An 18,371-nucleotide genomic window follows, 5' to 3' on the forward strand; every position below is an offset into this window, starting at 1 on the left:
GCCCGGTCCATCACTCCATCTCCGAGGCGTGACATGGCCCGGTCTATCTCCGAGGCGTCCCCGCATGTCACGTGCAGCGTGCTGGATCTACCTGACGTTATTGCCGAAGCTTCCAAGCTGTCCTCCTTAAGCTATCTTCATCGTGATTATCGATGGCGTCGAGGAAGGGTGGGAGGAGAAGGTTCCAAATTATTAGTTATTTTTATTTTAGTTTTTCAAGTTAAATAGTTTTTGCTGTACATCTATATATACGTTATATCTAGGTGCATGTATAGTAAAATTTATAAATATAGAAAAATTAAAATAATTAATAATTTAGAAAAGAGGAAATATTTTTGAAGCTAGGTTAAGTGATTACAAAATCATACCTGTTCTAGGTATACACCGGAGTTCTTATACCTATCTATGAAATTCATATAAGAATGCATGGTTACACTTAATTGGTCAGAGTCCTTGTGATGGAACCTTCTCATCCGGTTATTTAAAAACTCCATATGCGCCATTGCAAGGCATGCGTGCCCATTTTCAGATGACTTTGTAGCCGCCTTTGTCGGCGACCGTACTATAGATGCTCTCTAGAGACACCGGAGTTCAGGCATGCAGGTTGTGCGATTCTGCAGGCAGCAACTATGTGACCCCCGTCTCTCTCCTTTATCTTTTTTTTTCTGAAAGACATCTCTCTCCTTTATCTTTTTTTTTTCTGAAAGACATCTCTCCCCTTTATCAGCGAGACCAAATAAATCTCTGATTCGATCGCGCACTGCCGATCAAGATCCTTGTCATCGTGTGTGTATTTTTATCCTGCCATGCCTTGCACGTTTTGCTCAAGCCTCAAGGCACGCACATGTTCTCTCTCCCAATTTTCTCTTTCCCAACCCCTTCAGTTTGTTAACCAGTAGTGGCAGAGGCTAATCATATCTCATTGTCACTGCTCGATCTGTTGCTCTCGGAAGCCTCGAAGATGCTGAACTGAAGCCGCCGTGGCATGATTTGATTGTGACGACGATGATCTGGGCAGATGGACGACTCCACCACTTCAGCTTCAGAACGGCCTAGATGCAGTAGAGCTGTGGACACTTTCTTGACGCATCACACACACGTCCCCAGTTCCATGCGTAACTGAGCTGCTTCAGTCGCCACTGTCCGTTGCACTGTGAAGGATCGATCGTTGCCTCTGTCACCGTCAGCGTGAGGGGCAGCTGCAGCTATTCTTTTCAAAAGAAAAATCATTTGCATATCCGGAAGATTGAGCAGGTGAATTCTTTGATCGACTGGCGCGCTCACATGCATGAAAGAGACATGTCTTCAATTCCTAACTGGCGATTTGCTTCCCCGTAGTTGGCCAACAACTGTCGCCGATCGGTATGTGGTCCTCGACCCAATCTGGCGAGCAGTGGCAAGTGATTCAAGTGAACAATAAGATAAGGGTATTCAATGGGACCCTATTCAATTTAGCATGCTTGATATTGGAGAGTGGCTGCCATGGATCTTTTTGCCAAGAGCCATGACTGATTAATAATAAACTTCGCTTTTCTTTTTTTTTCACCATTTGTTGCGGGCTGTTGCCCTTTGCTCAACTGAATAGCTGAAACGTTATAATAAATTGAGTTGTGGGCTTATGCAGTATGCAAAGGCCAGATGCAATTCTTTTTATTTTTAAAAAAATCAGTTTAGCATGAGTGTAGTCGTTTGTGTTTTTTCATTTACGTATCTTCAGTGGGTAGCTAGAGAAAAGCAACATGCATGTGATAAATGTGAAGTAGGGACACTAACGTCTGCTCAAAGAAATAGGTATTCCCTTCGTTTGAAATTAAAGTGTTTATTCCATTTTAGCACAATCTAGCCTTTAGTCAACAATTATTTTATGAACACAAAATTTATTTGTGAATAGAATTGATGTTCTTATAGATTTATATTTGAAAAATACTTATTTGTAGTTATAATTTGTTTCACAAACTAAAAGATCAGTAGGGTAATTGTTAGTGAAAATCTTGTACTAACAAAATGAAATACACCTTTAAAAAGGAGGAAGTAAGCAGATTCGTTGTAGTTAGATAGCCACTCAAAGTATGGTTATACATTTTCAAATTTGTCATTAGTTATCATCTTATGGTTTAGACAAACCATTTCACATCGTTATGAATGGTCAGTAGAAATACTACACCACATTTAAAAAAATTGGTCATTTCTCAAGGAAGTAGCTAGTAGTCAGGAGCTGATCACTAGAACAACAGTTTTTTCTATAATTGGACAACGGTTTATAGTATATTTAGATAACTGCATCCAGTAACTTTGGGTAATAAGTTTGTTGGGAATTATGCCGTTATAGTTTTGATAAATGTTGGGAAATTATAAACCACTCGAGAGAAAAATAAAAACTACCGGCAATCATAGAAAACGGCCAAACAAAAATAGATCTCTTATAATGGATCATAATTACATTTATACACACATACACACACATGATACGCAATAGAAATTTCAAAAAACCGGAACAGTTTCAGACATTTAGCCTAAGCACACATTATTTCCCATGTGCAGTTAAGCATTCCCATGGCATGTCTATGTAAAGAGACATGCTATATAAGTGGCCCTCTGGCATATCCATCCATCATAAAAGGAAAAAAGAAACGCCGTAGAGCCAGTAGCACCATGGCGCTCACCATGAGCACTAACCAAGCCCTGCTCGACGCTCAGCTCGAGCTCTGGCACAACACCTTCGGCTACATCAAGTCCATGGCGCTCAAATCCGCGCTGGACCTCCGCATTGCCGATGCCATCCACAGCCATGGCGGCGGCGCCACCCTCCCGCAGATAGGCGCGGCGGTCAAGCTCCACCCATCCAAGATCCCCTGCTTGCGTCGCCTCATGCGCGTGCTCGCCGCCTCCGGCATCCTCAGCGCCCAGAGCCCGTCGGGCGGCGCCGAACCCGTGTACGCGCTGACGCCGGTGTCCCGCCTCCTCGTCGGCTCCCAGAACCTTGCTCCTTTCACCGCCATGATACTCGATCCAGCCTTCGTATCCCCGTTCCTTGAGCTCGGCACATGGTTCCAGAATGAGCTGCCGGAGCCGTGCGTCTTCAAGCACACGCACGGCCGGACCTTGTGGGAGCACGCCAGCCGTGACGCCACCTTCGACGCGCTCGTCAACGACTCGATGGTCTCGGACAGCCACTTCATCATGGACATCGCCATCAAGGAGTGCCCAGGTGCCTTCCAGGGGATAAGCTTCCTGGTGGACGTCGGCGGAGGCCTCGGCGCGGCGGCGCAGGCCATCTCGAAGGCGTTCCCTGGAGTGAAATGTAGCGTGCTGGATTTGGACCACGTCGTCGCCAAGGCTCCGAGTGGCACCGGCGTGCAGTACATCGCCGGCGACATGTTTGAGAGCGTCCCACCGGCGGATGCCATTTTCTTCAAGGTACATCACCGATCTGTTGATTATTTCCTTGTTATATGCTTACATTTAGAACATTTAGAACGACAACAGTAGAAGACCTGAAAAGGACAAACCTAATAAGTTTACAGAATTTTTTCCTTCTCTTTTTTTCACGACCGTGACTGAGCAAGTTTTTCATTAAGAGGGAAATAATTTCGTCCTTCTCACTTATTTGTTGTAATATTTTAGTGGGTTTTGCATGACTGGGGTAAGGAGGATTGTGTCAAGATACTGAAGAATTGCAAGAAAGCTATTCCACCAAGAGAGGATGGAGGGAAGGTGATAATCATAGATATCGTGGTCGAAGATGGATCATCAAACTCGAAGCACACAGAGACGCAGGCCTTGTTCGATCTATATATGACGCTTGTAAATGGCATGGAGCGAGATGAGCAAGAGTGGAAGAGCATCTTTTTCCAAGCTGGATTCAGCGACTACAAGATATCGCCGGTGTTAGGTGCTAGATCCATCATCGAGGTCTACCCGTAAATTGTCTCGCGAGCAAATGGTTAAGCTGGTACATATGGATTGCGTGGGTTTGTAACTCCTAATAAGTTTGCTACCTTATTTGTGGTGGTAATCCTTAATCTGCTTGGGAAAGAGAATACAATCCATACTGAGCCCACTCAGTACATGTATTCTTCCACGTATGTAGCCTGCTTGTTTGTAAATGGCATTTACCTGCCTCCATATCGATCTCATCGGTATAACAATACCACAATGAAAACCAAGAAACAACACCCATGCTTTGCCGGCAATCGCGGGCACGAATCCTAAGACACGATGCGACAATTAGCACTGGAATTCATACCAGAAAAAATGCCAAATCAAACAGGCAGATCTAGTAGCCTTCGTTGGACGTGATTACATGAATCTAACAACTACTAATTCCCCACGCGACGAAAATGGCCGAATGATTACATGAATCTAACAACTACTAACTCCGAAGCAGAATCAAATTCCCAAGGGAGCGGCGCAGAGAGCATGTAGAGGCAGAGCACTGGGTGTAGACTGGCCGTGTCCAAACAGGTCCAGAACCCGGGGGGTTTGCTGAGCCGCTTCGTAGTTCTCCTTCGCACCATCTTCCTCGGCTCCCAGGATCTCGTCGGTCAAGGAGAAACCGAAGAGCCTGCAGCTGCTTTGCCTAACTCCCCTGTCAGCTAATCCAGGTTTAGTAACAGCAGCAGGTGCTGAGGCTTCAGTTGCGTCGAAAAGCTCGCTTCCATTTTCCCTGGCCCTTTGCTGCTGCGCAGACGGCCAGGTTTCAGCTTCTCTCTGCGTTGCGATGGGGGCGTATCGGCTGCCATTTGCTTCTCCAAGGTTGGCCATACCTTCTAGCTCAGGCTGTAGCGCCGTGGTTTGGTTAACCATAAGAACAGAAGAGGGTGAATGCGCTTCTGTTGCTGGCGGATTAAACTGCTGGAGGGGATATCCTTGAGTTGCAGCTGATCTCTGCACATAATCAAACGAGCCAATTCTGCCATTCTGTGCGCGAGCACCGAAAGCAGCTCCAGGGAAGGAAGGAACCGCCCGAGACATTTCTTGACCTTGCAAGACCTCTGAGAATCTGAAAGATTCACCGAAGACAAGGGGCTGGTAAGCAAACCCAGTGGCATTTCGGTGCCGGAGCCCACTCATTGCATCATTCATCTTGCAGTTCCACACATCAGCGGAGAATCTCCTTTCATAAGAGCTTTGACATTTGGGGGTATCTGATGAATGAGAGCATGCAACACCTTGAGCCCTGGAGCGCACCAATTCTTGACCTTGCAAGACCCAGTGGAAACATTCAGTTTCCATGGAGTCCGGACGACCATTTCCATCTACACATTTCATGCAAACAGTTAAATGAATATGGCTAAAGGAAACCTTCTGCTCTGAACTTGCATCAGTTTCATGTTGTGGAACCTACCTAGAATTGGAGCGTCCAAATCACCTTGAGGAAAGCACAATTTTGTTCGCTTTGAAACAGATGATGAAAGACAATGAGGAACTGAAATTGAGCTGCCAACTCTCTCAATCTCCCATGGAGATACTCTATTCTGGTGGTTGCACTTAGTATCACCATCCCATTTAACCTGTAAATCAAGGACCCACATGCTATAAATTAACTACAAATAAGAAACTCATTAAACATTTAATCCATCTATATTTGTACTGCATAGGAAAGTACAAAAGAAATCTTTGTACACCTTCAGCTAACTATAGTTATGGACATATTAGATTTGGGTATAGAAACCACTCTCCTCTAACCTCTAAGCAACACTTTTCCTCTCCCCAGATATATATAGCCAGCTTAGGTTCAACCTTAACAATGATCTAATTCCACTCAAGGAATCATAAGTCCGAGGCCAAAGTTTACAAACTTGTTGAGGTCAAGCTAATCAAATCGAAGTCAGAGGGTTAATAGAATTTAGCAGTTATCAGTAGTAAACCAACTTAGGTTCAACCTAAGCAATGATCCAACTTACACCCAACGAATCAGAAGTCCAGGACCAAATTTACCAATGTTTTGTGGTTAATTGCAAGCTAATCAGATTGGATTCAGAAGATTGATAGCGCTTAGCAGGTATCAGTAGCAAACAGCAACAAGCAGAACCATAGAGGAAAAGCTAGGTACAACTCTTTAGCTAGATAAAATAAAAAGGACCATCAAAAATGATACCTGGAGACATCTCCATTTTGATCCAGGCCAGCGTATGGAATCAACTTCGTTAATACCTGAGATCAATCCACAAGACCTACAAACATAGAAGATAATTCAAGAGACTGCTGTACATGGAGAATAATTTCCAAAGTTAAGAGTGTAGACCTCTGGTTAGCATCTTCATTCTTGCAGCCAACTTTAAACCTCATTCCAATTGACAAGGGACAGTTCAAGCTCTTCAAGAATTTGCAATACGGCACAATAAATTCTGACGCACCAGTCCTGTTCAAGGAAGAAACATCTGACATTAATTAAGTTTGCTCCAGCTATGTGAATGCACAAAGTTTACATTGCTTTTAGAAGTTAAACCTGCCTTACAAATGTGTGTGAGATAAGAAGTGCAGACAAACATGCAATGACACAATAGACATACAACACATAACATCACTAGATGACCTTGAAGGTGCAGAGGTCCAAATTTCGAAGACCACATAACTGGGTTAGCCAATATACTTTCTTTATGTATAGATTATTAGCAATAGTATGAACAGAACTTGGTGAACAAAGAAAATACCTAAAATGTGAGAAAGTGAAAAAAGATTAGCAAAATCAAAGGACTACATACTTGCAAAGAGTGATTAATTAGAATATGCCCTCGAGTACTTACTAGTGATTAACTACAATCTGATGAACATATTGTGCGCCAGTAAACAAACCTTGGGTTGAAACAAATGTGAAATATACTTCTGTTCTCCAAGGAACTGGCCACAGCAGACAGTGTACGTAGCTTTGAATCAGTACTGCTGACAGCTTCAAGAAGAGCTTCATTTTTCAGTTGAACTGCTCTCCTCACACCCAATCTTAGCTCGCCATCATTACCTCTGTATGTGAAAAGAACGAACACTTATGGAAGGTGGAAAACCACTCAGTAGTTAAGTTTAGCACATTGCTACCATGCTTACCTAAGAAACAAGACCGCATCCCCTGAGACTAATTTCTTCTTATTGATAAATGAACTCCATCCAGTTGTCAGAAGGTGCCTACGTGGTTGACCTGAAATTTCATTGAAAAAGAAAGAAACTTTAGCTCTAATCTAACCCTTTGAGCCTTTTTTATTGTTAGTCCCAAGTTCTGAGAAGCATAGACTAATAAAAAGGACAGGTGGAATCAATGGGAAATTTAGCATTTGCACGGATATAATGGCAGACAAAATGCTTGCATGAGTCATCAACAGGTTCCCTATTTTAATACAATTGACAGCAACTTATTAGTCCTCTTCCCAAATTGCATTTACTTCACTGACCCAATGATTATTTCCCAGAGCTAACAATAGGAAAGACTCTCCAACTGTGAAAATCAATGATCTACCAACTGAGTCCTTACCACAACAAAACAAACTCTTGCTTTAGAAAATGAATCACATGAACTCTTCTCAATCCAAAAATTAGCACACAACTAATACTGAACAATTTCATCCCCTTAGTTCATGCCTATACCATACCAAGCACAACATGTCTTCGATTGGGGAAAAACAATGCACATTCCTTTTCCATGCAAAGCACGAAAAAGTATACCCTATATAGATGTTACATTAGCAATTTTAAATTCTGATGGGAACTAGACCTGCAATCCACTCCAAATGATTAGTTCATGTGTTGATACCTCTATAGATATGTCGGAACCTCCATTTCATGCCATGTAAATCCTTGGCAACAAGCTCCTGAGATGGCCTAAGCTGCTCGTAGTCCTAGAAGGAATAGAAGAAACATGAACTGGTTAGAGAAGCAATTTGACAAAATCTGGAATTCAGGAACAAATTGAAGCTAGTTTCCATGTGTATTACCAATGGTGGAAAGCAGTCCTCAGCAGCCCGCCGAGGAACAGAAAACCCTCCATGTGTGCTTGTATCCGAAGCTGTGAGTGTCTTGCAGAACATGTGTGACGTCCATGGCTTCTTTTCTCCATCACCATCCTCCATCTCACAGTTCTTCTCTTCAGTTTCACCATCATGGATGTTTCGGTCAAACATCTGGGTCCAATAAACAATGTTTTTAGAGACCTGTGAGTGTCTTTTTCTTCTAGTTCAGTTGTTTTCAACTACGCAGTGTTTAAGATCCCAACATTGTCCATTGTCCATTACAGTGAGAAGCCTAACTAAGCTATGATCTATTCTCCTAGTACCAAAATAAGAACTAGCAGTACTAACACCTAGGAAGCCGTATGCCTCCAAAGTTAAAACAAAGTGCCCACAAGGAAAAATGAGAAGAACTAGTAAATAAACAATGTTCTGTTACTAGGTGATATCAAGTCATGTCTCCATTCTTCCATTATCTAAAAAAAAGTCATGTCTCCAAAGTTCTAACCAAGTATTGATAAGGAAAAGACAAAAAGACTACATAAGCAACAAGTTACTATAGTTGACATTGTCCCTATGGCCTATTTTTTTCTCGAACGCGTCCCTATGGCCTATAGCATCTGACAAAAGAAGCAATAATGGAGTGCTAATCAGTCCCAAGCTGTATGCTTCACTCCTCCAAGAGAATAATTCTGAGCAACTCCAAAGACCATTTTGGTCAATGGCGAAGATAAACTTTATGATATCTAAGCTCCAAGGCTCTGATGAAATGTGAAGTGCAAACAGAACAGACATCAACACACCACCTCCATCATTCCCAGTAGAAATCAATCAAACCCTCTGCCTGAGAACACTGTGCACTCACTGTGAGCACCTAATTCCCTACAAGTGATGCTGCGATGGAAGAGACACTCCTTGATATCAATCAGAGGAAGCATATTAGCTGACATTAATCAATGATTTGTTATTAACTGATATCAAGCATATGTCTCCAAGGTTACTAGCAAATAATGATAAGGAAAATACAAAAAAAGGCCTAAACAAGCAATGATCTCAAACTCCAAGCCAATCACTCGGAGCAACTCCTAAGCCCATTGTGATCAATGGTGAAGCTAACCATTCTAATGGGCAGGTACCCACATTTTGATTACCAAAAGTTCTAGCGATATCAAGCTCTGCCCTCTGATGAAATGCAAAGTGGAAATGAAACAGGAAAACAAGTCAATGGAACAGACGCCATCTCCATCATCCCCAGTACAAATGGAGAAGACCTTTTTGCCTGAGCCCGCCGGGAGCAACTAACAACTGCCTAAAACTAGAAAAGAGCGCCCAAAGCATGAAGCATCTACTAACGGTGGAAGCGACACTCACCTTGCCCTCCGCCACCAGCGCGAGCCGCGCGTACACCTCATCCGTCGCCGCATCCGCCTGCACGCTCACGCACCGCACCGGACGTCAGAACCAACAAAGCCGAATCACCAGGCGGCAGCCACAGCGAACGCGGCGGGCGGGCCAACTCACGCGTAGCTCGACGTCGACGACACGGCACACCACGTGCGGCGGCACGCGCACCGCGGCACCGGCCGGCACCTCCCCGCCGTCGCCGTCGCCCGCGAGGTGCGCCTGCGGCAGGTACACGACGGCGCTGCCCCGCCGCGGCAGCACCAACCCCGCTCCCGCGCACGCGTGCCACAGCTCCCCGCACACCGCCCCCGCCGGCTTGTCGTCCTCCACGGCGTTGAGATCGATCCCCATCTGCCCCCGCGTCCCTCCTCTCGGCTCGGTCGGCGTCAGCCTACCCGCGCGCGCGGCACGTTAATGGCAGCAAACTCCGAGGCAGGCGGGCGGGGCGGGCGCCGGGCAGGTGAGGGCGGAAAGCGGCGCGGGCAGTTAAATCGGCGGAGGCGGCAGTGGCGTTAATGCGCTTGTCCCCCCGAAGGCGCCGCTCCCGGGGCTGCGCCAGCGACAGTCCCGTCCCCCACGCCCCTGCGCCAGGAGCCAGAGCCCACCACCGCAGCGGCTTCGATGCGTGAGGGCCGCGGTTCCTGTTCGTTCCCGCGCGCCCGCCTGGCCGCCACGCTCTCTCGCCGCGGCAGTGCCTGCCGCACTGGCCGTGGCGGCTTTATGGTGGGGGGCGTGGCGGATGGCGACGGGCCCGGGCGTCGCCGCGGTGGGGGCGCGCTGGCTTCCGGGTGGTGGGTGGTTTTGGTGGGGTTGCTCGTCGCCTCGGGCGCCGCGGCACGGCGCGCGTATGCGCGGAGTCGTTGTTGCCGTGCCGGCCGCGAAACGGGACTGTTTCCCCAGGGGGCGGCGGCCCCGTATCCGTATGTCTCCTCCTCGTCGCCGCCTCGGGTGCCGGGACTGGCTGAAAATCGAGGGAAAGGTTGCTTTTTTTCCCCTCCTCGCTCGCTCGGCTCGTTTGCGATTGTTGGTTGGTGGTGCTTTTCGCGTTGTGTGCGCGTTGCTGCTTTCGCGAATACGGTCCCGGCAGATTTGCTACCTTCGAACCATGTGTAGATTTGTTTTTGACATGGGGAACGCAAATACGCGATGCAGTGGCGGGGATGGAGTCACACTTGTGACTACAAATCAAGTATCATATATATGTAATCATAGTGGGCTGGGCACGTGATCAAAAAGAAACCAACTAAGAAAAAAAGCTATATTTTCCAAACCGTATATCCAAATAAAACTGTTATATTTTTTTTAATGAAATCTTCAAGGTAAGATCCCACTTTAATATATTTGAATGATTTTTTGGTGGAATACTTTTTTGAACGTGGAATAATTTTTTTAAGCTGGAACAATTGTACCAACATAATGAAAAAACCGAATATTCCACCTTCTGAGTAATTGTTCCAACATAATAAAAAAATATTTATGGACCATGTGCATATGCCAAAAGCATAGTTGAAACTGCAATTGCTCCGTCACACCTACAAGATTGTTACAAGATGCATGGAATAGTGGAGTATTCTTGTTCTTTAGATGCATGGAATCTTACAAGATTCCACACGACCGGAGGACACAGAAAGCAGCGGCGGAATCAGGATCTCAGCATAGGGTAGGCGAATAAGCAAAGTCACATAGTAGAGTTCAGAAAAAAAAACATGTTATCAGATAAACTGGAGCAGCACTGAAAATCGAATCAGCAACACGGGAAAAAGGACGTCGCGGCGACCTTGACGATGCCGTATGGGTCCGGCGGCAGGTCGCCCTACCTGCCGCCGGTGCGACCGTCGAAGCCGAGGCGTGACAAGTCCAAGTCGCTGGCGGAGAGCCCGGGAATACAGCCGAGTCGCACACTTGCGCTAGATTCCCACCCGCCTTTTCCCGTTCAGCGAAAAGTGTTTACCGGAAACAGCGGCGTGGGGCCCTGCGGACCAGTCAAGAGGTCAAGGGGCACGGTGGCCTGGCCTGACCCCCGACCGCGGGGGCGCCCGTTTGCTGCGCCGCCATCACACAGCACGGCACGAGCACGACACGGCCAGCAGGCGAGCGGCTCGCCCGGGCGCTGGAGTGTGCTGGACCCATTGGCCGTTGCCCCCCGTCTTTCCCGCGACGCGACCCTGCTTTGGTTTCACTTTCACCGCCTCCGCCCCCGAGCGGAGAAAAGGCCTTCGCCGTGCGGGCGGCGGCGAGACCAGCTCCTGCTCTCCTCTCGTCCCTTTCTGGTGGGGGCGGCGCGCGCGTCAGGCGACGTGACGCGACGCGACGCGGGCAGCAGGGAGGGAAGCCGCGCGGCTTTCGCGGGGGATGGTGTCCCTGTCTCGCCCGCCCCTTCGCACACGCAGCCAGCCCTGCTTTTCCCGCTGAAGCTGTAGCCTCTGCCGAGCTTGCCCCCCCCTGCCCGGGCTATGCGCCGCGCTGGCGCTCTGGCCGCGTTCACGTGGCGCGGCCCGCCCGTGATACGAGCGACGCGACCGCTTTTACTCGGGCGCCACTGGAGGCTGCCCGCTCCTGTCGACCGGTCAATGCAACAGCGCTCCTGCCTGTCTCGGCGACCGTGACCGGCACTGTGGCTGCTCAGTGGTGTGACGCCCCGAACAGAGACCAGCGCAGCGCCGGTCGGTGGTGGTGCCTTCGGGCTTTCGGCCTGGCTGGCGACCCCGGGGGTTTTCCTGCGGCGACGAGGGCTGGTGGTCATTCCGGCCAGCGCCCGTACGAGCGAGGCGCCGAGCTAGAGCTGTTGCGTGTTGGTAAAAGGTCTCGAAACTGTATTCGCAGTTTTTTTAAACACTGGCTTTGCTCCTAGACGGAAGATCTTCCCGTGAGCTGATGGCCGCAGGCGACGTGGAAAACCATGCTGCTACAGGGGCAGTGGGGCACCAGCTGCGGACTGTATGCTGGGCGTCCACTCCTCAGTCCGGCTTTGGAGGCGCGGCAGGCCATCTGTATTCTGTAGCCGTTTCAAGTAGCTTTGGCCTTTGGAGCAGGGTCAAATGGGCCAGCTTACTTGGTCTCAAAGGACAAAAGTTACCGCACCAGCAAGCTTTTATCTGAATTCTGGAGCGGTTCGATCATTTTCTTTTTCTTTAACTGCTTTAGTTGTTTGAAGAATTCAGGGCCTCGGCCTAGTAGCCACGACTTCCTGTCTTCCACTCTTTCTTCTGCTACTTGTTTGGTTATACCAGATCACTGGCAACTGCAAATCCACACATTTCCAGTTGTCCTGCGCCTGCCCTACCTAGCTAGCTCCGCAGAAAGAATGGGCTGTAACTTGTGTGTCTTTGTGGACGTACAGGAAGTTGGAACCTAGTATCAAGCAAATGGTTAAGGTCCATTGGATTCCATGTTCCACGGCCCATGAAATCTATATAGCAGGCCGTTGGATTTTAAATGGGCCAAGGTGGGGACATCAGTACATCGCCGCTTGTGCTGCTCCGCACCGCTGCCATCAACTGTTCTTTCTTGTACATTTTTGTAGACGTCGGAAGCATCAAGTTGAGACGAATTCTTGTATGGCGTCAATGGTCAAACTCGTTGGTGTTTAAATCCTATGTTCGTTGCGTATGACTTCCTAATTCCATTTCTGGACATCATGCCGGATTTGTCTACGCAAGCAAATACATGGAAATTAAATGCTGGATAGCTTTTTATTTTTGGAGAATCTATAGCTACGCACCAAACTACAGGTGGTCTTCCACGTTAGTCCATGTTCGTTTAATCTCTAGTAGAGAGGGATTGAGGAGATTAGATCCCCAACCTGAGATTGAGGGGAATTAGATTCCCAACCTGACTAATCCCCATCTAATCAGGTTGGAGATCTGATCCCCTCAGTCCTCTCGTACCCCTCCCATCTCGGGAATAACCGAACAAAATCTTACCTGACATAGCGCGCGCGCACAAAACATCGTCTCGTAGCTCATGCTCGGAAGGGTTTCACGACAAGGGTCAGGGGGCACTTGAGACCCGTGGATAACCCACTTGACTCGACGAACTCGAACGAGCCGGCGTCCTGGCCGCCCGGCAGCTCCCAGTCGAAATGGTAGAGCATGCTGGCGAGCGCGAGCTCCGCGAGGCGCGTCCCGAAGCCGACGCCGGGGCACCCCCTCCTCCCCGCGCCGAACGGGATGAACCGGGTATCATGGCCGCCGTAGCCGCCGCCGGCGCGCGTGAGCCACCTCTCCGGCCGGAACGCGTCCGCGTCCTCCCCCCAGGACTCGCCGTCCCTGCCGATCGCCCACGCGTTCACGAGGACGCGGGTCCCGGCCGGGACGTCGTAGCCGCGGAGCCTGGTGTCGCGGATGGCCTCGCGGGGCACGAGCATCGGCACCGGCGGGTGCAGGCGCAGAGCTTCCATCATTGCGGCCTGCAGTCTTGTCATGGCGCCCAGTCGCTCCTCTGAGACGCTTCCGTGTGGCCCTACGACGCGTCGCACCTCGGCTTGTACTTTCTCCATTTCGTTTGGGTTCTTCACCAGCCCGGCCATCGTCCACTCCATCGTCTTGGCAGTTGTGTCGGTGCCTGCTAGGAAAAGGTCCTGCATCAAGAATGAAATCTGTGTGTTAAAGACCAGTGCCAGCGTGCTGAAAAGTCTCAAGTAGCATGTAACAACTTGAAGACGATCAAGAATTTTCAAGATGAATAGAGCGTGTATGCATGGCTTACAAGGATGAGGCCCTTGACGTCAGTCCTGTCCAGGTTCAACCCGGTGCCTCCCTCCTTCACGGCCGAGAGCAGGTCGTCGAGGAGGTCATCGGCCTCCCCGTCGTTCCCGCCGCCGCCCTTCTCGTGCTCATGTAGCGCTCCCTCGAGGACGGCGTCAAGCTTGGCCGCCGTCACCTTTATCCTCGCGTCGAGCCCCGTCGCCCAGTCCACCCACCGGAGTCGCGGGAACACGTCGCTCACCGCGATCGTCTCCAGCAGCTCGCTCGTCTCCTTTATCATCGCGCGGACCGCTCCGGGTTCCATGCCGCCGAGCCTGTTCCCGAACGCCGCCTTGGAGATGATAGTGTAGGTCAAGCCGATGAGTAGCTCGCTCATGTTGACCCCAGCTCGGCGCTTTCTTCCACCGCGGCCGTCCTCGTGGTGAGCGCCCGCGGCGCGGATCCGCTCCAGGAAGGACGCGACCTCCGCTTCCCGGAGCGCGCGGAAAGAATCGACCCGCTTCGCGCTGAGCAGGTGCAGGGCGGCGATGCGGCGCAGCTGGCGCCACCGCTCGCCGTAGGGGCTGAATGCGACGTCCCGGCAGTCGTAGAGGAGGCCGCGGGCCGTGCGCTGCAGCGGGCGGCTGCAGAAGACGTGGTCCTGGGTCTTGAGCACCTCCTCGGCCACGGAGGCCGAGGAGACCACAAGGGTGGGCACGGAGCCGAGGCGGAGGAGGAAGAGCGGGCCGTGGCGCCGCGCCAGCTCCCGCAGCCTCCGGTGGTAGTGGCTCCGCCCGAGCTGGTGGAGGTTGCCGATGATGGGCAGCGGCGGAGGGGAAGGCGGCAGCACCCGGCCGCCGTCCTTGAGGCCTGACCAGAGGCTTCTGGCGATGACGAAACAGGAAGCCACGAAAACGACGGTGAGGAGCAGGTCAGGGTAGAGCAGAACGGGAGCCATGCGCGCGGCGCTGCGAGCGGGCGTCGATCGTGTGACACACGGCGGGCGCGCACATGCTAAAAAGGGGTAGGGCGCTGTAATGAGCCGTGAGGAGATAAGGAATGTGTGAATCAGGAGCCCTTGCCACGATGACGTCCACACATAAATCTAAGAAGAAAGTGAGAAGCCAATGATTGTTTCAGTCGAGAACTTTCGTTGAGACTATACCTTACGAATGTACTGTCTAAAATACGGTATCATGCATTGGCATTGCCACGTAATTTATTCAGTTTATGAAATTACACTACGCAGACCAGGTCATCATTTATTGTAGCATCATCACCTTTTTTTTCTCATTCATTGGTTTCTTGATGTTCTGCAAGAGTGTTTGTTATCTACCATCTATTCTTCTTTATCTTTAGTAATTAGACTATGTTCAGGGCATTAGATGGCATGAAACCTTAGTTTTATTGATATTTGAATCATATCTTTGTGTGCATAAATTCCTTCTTCCACCTTCGATGAATAGATTACACAGATAGTAATGTAAAGCAACTCTTGCAATTTACATAGATAGACAAATGCAAAAGTGACCTTTTCACTGATCTTGCTTACACAAACACCTTATTCCAATCTCCACCGTTCATGCTTGTAGAGGTTTTGCAACAAGGATCAAGGCGAACTTGAGACCAGGAGAGAGGCCACTCGACTCGGTAACTTCAAAGGAGTCGAAATGGTACATCAAATTGGCCAGTAAAAGCTAGATAAGGCGCTGAATGGTATGAACCTGGAGTCTTTGCCGCTGTAGTCGATGGTCATGGAGCGTGGTATCCTCGACCGTTAATTTCACGGGGGACGAGCAGCGGCACCGGTGGATGTAACCGCATCACTTCTTCTTTCATGGCTGCCTGGAGGCGGCTCATCTTCGCCAGCTGCTCCTCCAGGACTCGTCCTTGCGCCCCCGCAACCTGCTGCCTCACCTCGTCTTGTACCTTCTCCATTTCTTTTGGGTTCTTGATGAGCTCGGCCATTGCCCACTCTAACGACTTGTAAATTGTATCAGTGCGTGCCTCCTATGAACACGTACAGATTAGGCCTTCAATGATAAGACTTGGTGGTGCAGGACGTGCATCATTGATTCTATGGTTGAAAATCCTTGCATTTCTTTCTTCTGAATTTTCGAAACGAACGTGTAAGGTCCGGGTGGTCTTCCGTGACAAGGTGGTGCTAGAATGAGTGATTGCCATCAGCCATCTACCATATCACTCGATTCATTGTAGATGTATGGTCTATGGTGACGTTTACATTTGCTTGTTTTTTTTACGTTTGCATTCGCGACCGCGCGGCCAACATTTGATTCAGAGGAGCATCAAATCTCAGTTGGCTGGGCATGCCTTATGAACTGGTTGCGCAAACGGCGGATAAGGTATTGAGGTGAATAACCAATAATGCCACACTTGCATTTCTATTTCGTGCGATAGTACTATTTTGGATTAATGAAAGCCATGTTAGCTGTTTTGTGTTCTAAAGGAATGAAACCAGCAATTTACAATGTATGTTAATACCAGTCTAAATCAAAGCCACGTCAAGCAACAGTTTGTCTGAACCACATTGCCAGATTCAAAGGCTCTGTATGAAAACTGTTTCGTGATGGTATGATACAGTCATACTGCAGCATTGCAGCAGGGAGCCTGTGAAAGATGATTTAATATGTGTATCAGTTACTTGCATATTCTCACAGTAATTGCAAATTTGAGCAGGAGATAGTAATTGTTTGTGTGAATCATTTTTTAAAGGCCCCCCTTAACTGTGACCACTGGAAATCTTCCAGGAAAAAAGAAACCAAATCTATGTAGACCTGCTTTGCTTCAGTCATTTTAACTTCTCCATGATGTGCAGATTAAAAATTAAAAAATCTGAGATGTGAACTGGAAATTTCCTTGATCTTATAATTTCTAATCACTATTGAAGCCTAGGTTCCTTTTCTTTCAGTTGATGGGCAAGCTATAATTAGTAGGAACAATTTTCTGGTGTTAATTGTAGTGGATATCTTACCATGATAATAAAGGTGATTTGGTAGGCGTCAGTTTGTATACTATAAGAGTTCATTTAACTGCTTGCTATTCCTAGTGCTTCAATCCACCTGAGAAGGGATGCACACAAGTTCACTTAATGAGGTACCAAATTCGAGTTCATTTAATTGCTTGCTATTCTTAATGCTTCAAGCCACCAAAAATGGGTATTGAACCCTTTGCAAATGTGGAATGGATCTTGTATTTTGGATGTCATTGTTGAAGATAGTCTTATACTGAACAATTAAGGCAGGCTGGCTATTGGAGCTTGCTCCTAGCTACGAGACCCGGGTTCGAGTCCTATTCCTTAATTCAAAGCGGGGAGGCAGCCTCTTCCCGTCAAGTTTTTTTTTTAACAACTAAGGCACGTGTGGACAAACATCATGCTGCTATCGATTCGTGGCCACAATATATAGAAGTTCAAGGCTCCAAAAATGGGGAGACAGACCTCAGAAAAATGAATGCCAGTGTCCGGACACGCACCCAGTCCAAGGACGGAAACAGTGGGTGCAGGGAGCCGCATAATACAATGTGTGCTGTGCTGCAATTTTCAACAAGAGGAGGCGTGGCCACATTCTTCTGCATACTACTCCGTGGTACTGCTTATTTGTTCACTGAAGAATCACATTTGGCGTGGCATTGCCCAGGTTGGGCTGCCCCATGTGTGGCACTGGCGCACTGCAAGATCTGCGATGGGTTTCAGCCTTGCGGTGAGGAATTTCTCGTGGATCTCACACCTGATGAGGCAATCTCAAGTCAAAGTTCAAAGTGTGTTTACAGTTGATTCTTTTTACATGGTAGAAACACGAGGAGAGATTAAAAATCTTACTTCCTCTGAGAAAAAGTATAATCTGTCTAAGTATAAACTTGTTTAACCTTTCACAATCCATGTATAAAATTTTTATAGAGACTGATAATACAAGATTGGTATTACTAAATTCGTTATGAAAAGTACTTTTCATATTATGAATAACAAATTCTATTTGAGATAGTATGTTCTTAAAGATATTGCTAGTCAAAGTATCTATCTGAGATTGATTCATTGTCTTAACTTAACGAACTTATGTTTGTTATTAGAGGAAGCACTAATAATATCTAAGATATTAAAAAATTTGTATGTACTGTTTTGACTATTAAAATTTGGACCAATGCGCATCTGGCGAGAGATTTTAATAAACCTGACAGATTTTGAGCCAAAAAAAAAACTGCCACCTTGTGCTAGTAAAATTGAGGAAAGATAATTGTGTAGGATGATTTTATATGTCCACTACACTCCATATTCTCACATGAATCGGAAATTTGGGTAGTAGATAATTGTTTTTGTGAATCGTTTTAC

General features: G+C 48.0%; 3 protein-coding genes across 7 annotated transcripts; 1 reads left to right on the forward strand and 2 right to left on the reverse strand.

The window, feature by feature from the left end:
* Positions 1–2,631: 2,631 nt before the first annotated feature.
* Positions 2,632–4,193, forward strand: LOC112885710 (O-methyltransferase ZRP4-like). 2 transcript variants are annotated; one of them, XM_025951316.1, is made up of 2 exons: positions 2,632–3,417; positions 3,625–4,193. In XM_025951316.1, exons 1-2 carry the CDS (start codon positions 2,653–2,655, stop codon positions 3,922–3,924), a joined length of 1,065 nt encoding a protein of 354 aa, XP_025807101.1. In that variant the 5' UTR covers positions 2,632–2,652; the 3' UTR covers positions 3,925–4,193. The 2 variants fall into 2 exon arrangements, with proteins under 2 accessions (XP_025807101.1, XP_025807103.1); XM_025951318.1 differs by having other exon boundaries at positions 3,649–4,193.
* Positions 4,194–4,219: 26 nt separating this feature from the next.
* On the reverse strand, positions 4,220–13,395 carry LOC112885707 (auxin response factor 14-like). 4 transcript variants are annotated; one of them, XM_025951312.1, is made up of 10 exons: positions 13,265–13,395; positions 9,309–9,365; positions 7,926–8,111; positions 7,745–7,829; positions 7,045–7,135; positions 6,799–6,963; positions 6,248–6,364; positions 6,101–6,176; positions 5,348–5,513; positions 4,220–5,258 (listed from the first exon to the last, which is right to left on the reverse strand). In XM_025951312.1, exons 1-10 carry the CDS (start codon positions 13,304–13,306, stop codon positions 4,390–4,392), a joined length of 1,854 nt encoding a protein of 617 aa, XP_025807097.1. In that variant the 5' UTR covers positions 13,307–13,395; the 3' UTR covers positions 4,220–4,389. The 4 variants fall into 4 exon arrangements, with proteins under 4 accessions (XP_025807097.1, XP_025807096.1, XP_025807098.1 ...); XM_025951311.1 differs by lacking the exon at positions 13,265–13,395 and adding an exon at positions 9,459–10,501; XM_025951313.1 differs by lacking the exon at positions 9,309–9,365.
* LOC112885709 (cytochrome P450 71A1-like) lies at positions 13,079–15,029 on the reverse strand. Its single transcript, XM_025951315.1, has 2 exons — positions 14,049–15,029; positions 13,079–13,920 (listed from the first exon to the last, which is right to left on the reverse strand). The coding sequence occupies exons 1-2, from the start codon at positions 14,982–14,984 to the stop codon at positions 13,303–13,305; spliced, it is 1,554 nt and encodes a 517-aa protein (XP_025807100.1). The 5' UTR covers positions 14,985–15,029; the 3' UTR covers positions 13,079–13,302.
* Between the last annotated feature and the right edge of the window lie 3,342 nt (positions 15,030–18,371).

Source organism: Panicum hallii, chromosome 3, assembly GCF_002211085.1.
Source record: "Panicum hallii strain FIL2 chromosome 3, PHallii_v3.1, whole genome shotgun sequence".
NCBI lineage: Eukaryota > Viridiplantae > Streptophyta > Magnoliopsida > Poales > Poaceae > Panicum > Panicum hallii.

Coding starts and splice junctions, on each gene's coding strand:
- LOC112885710 (XM_025951316.1), top strand. CDS start 2,653: ATGGCGCTCACCATGAGCACTAACCAAGCCCTGCTCGACGCTCAGCTC. Junction 3,418..3,624: donor CGGATGCCATTTTCTTCAAG/GTACATCACCGA, acceptor GTAATATTTTAG/TGGGTTTTGCATGACTGGGG.
- LOC112885707 (XM_025951311.1), bottom strand. CDS start 9,692: ATGGGGATCGATCTCAACGCCGTGGAGGACGACAAGCCGGCGGGGGCG. Junction 9,366..9,458: donor TCGTCGACGTCGAGCTACGC/GTGAGTTGGCCC, acceptor GTGAGCGTGCAG/GCGGATGCGGCGACGGATGA. Junction 8,112..9,308: donor CGCTGGTGGCGGAGGGCAAG/GTGAGTGTCGCT, acceptor TATTGGACCCAG/ATGTTTGACCGAAACATCCA.
- LOC112885709 (XM_025951315.1), bottom strand. CDS start 14,984: ATGGCTCCCGTTCTGCTCTACCCTGACCTGCTCCTCACCGTCGTTTTC. Junction 13,921..14,048: donor ACGTCAAGGGCCTCATCCTT/GTAAGCCATGCA, acceptor TTCTTGATGCAG/GACCTTTTCCTAGCAGGCAC.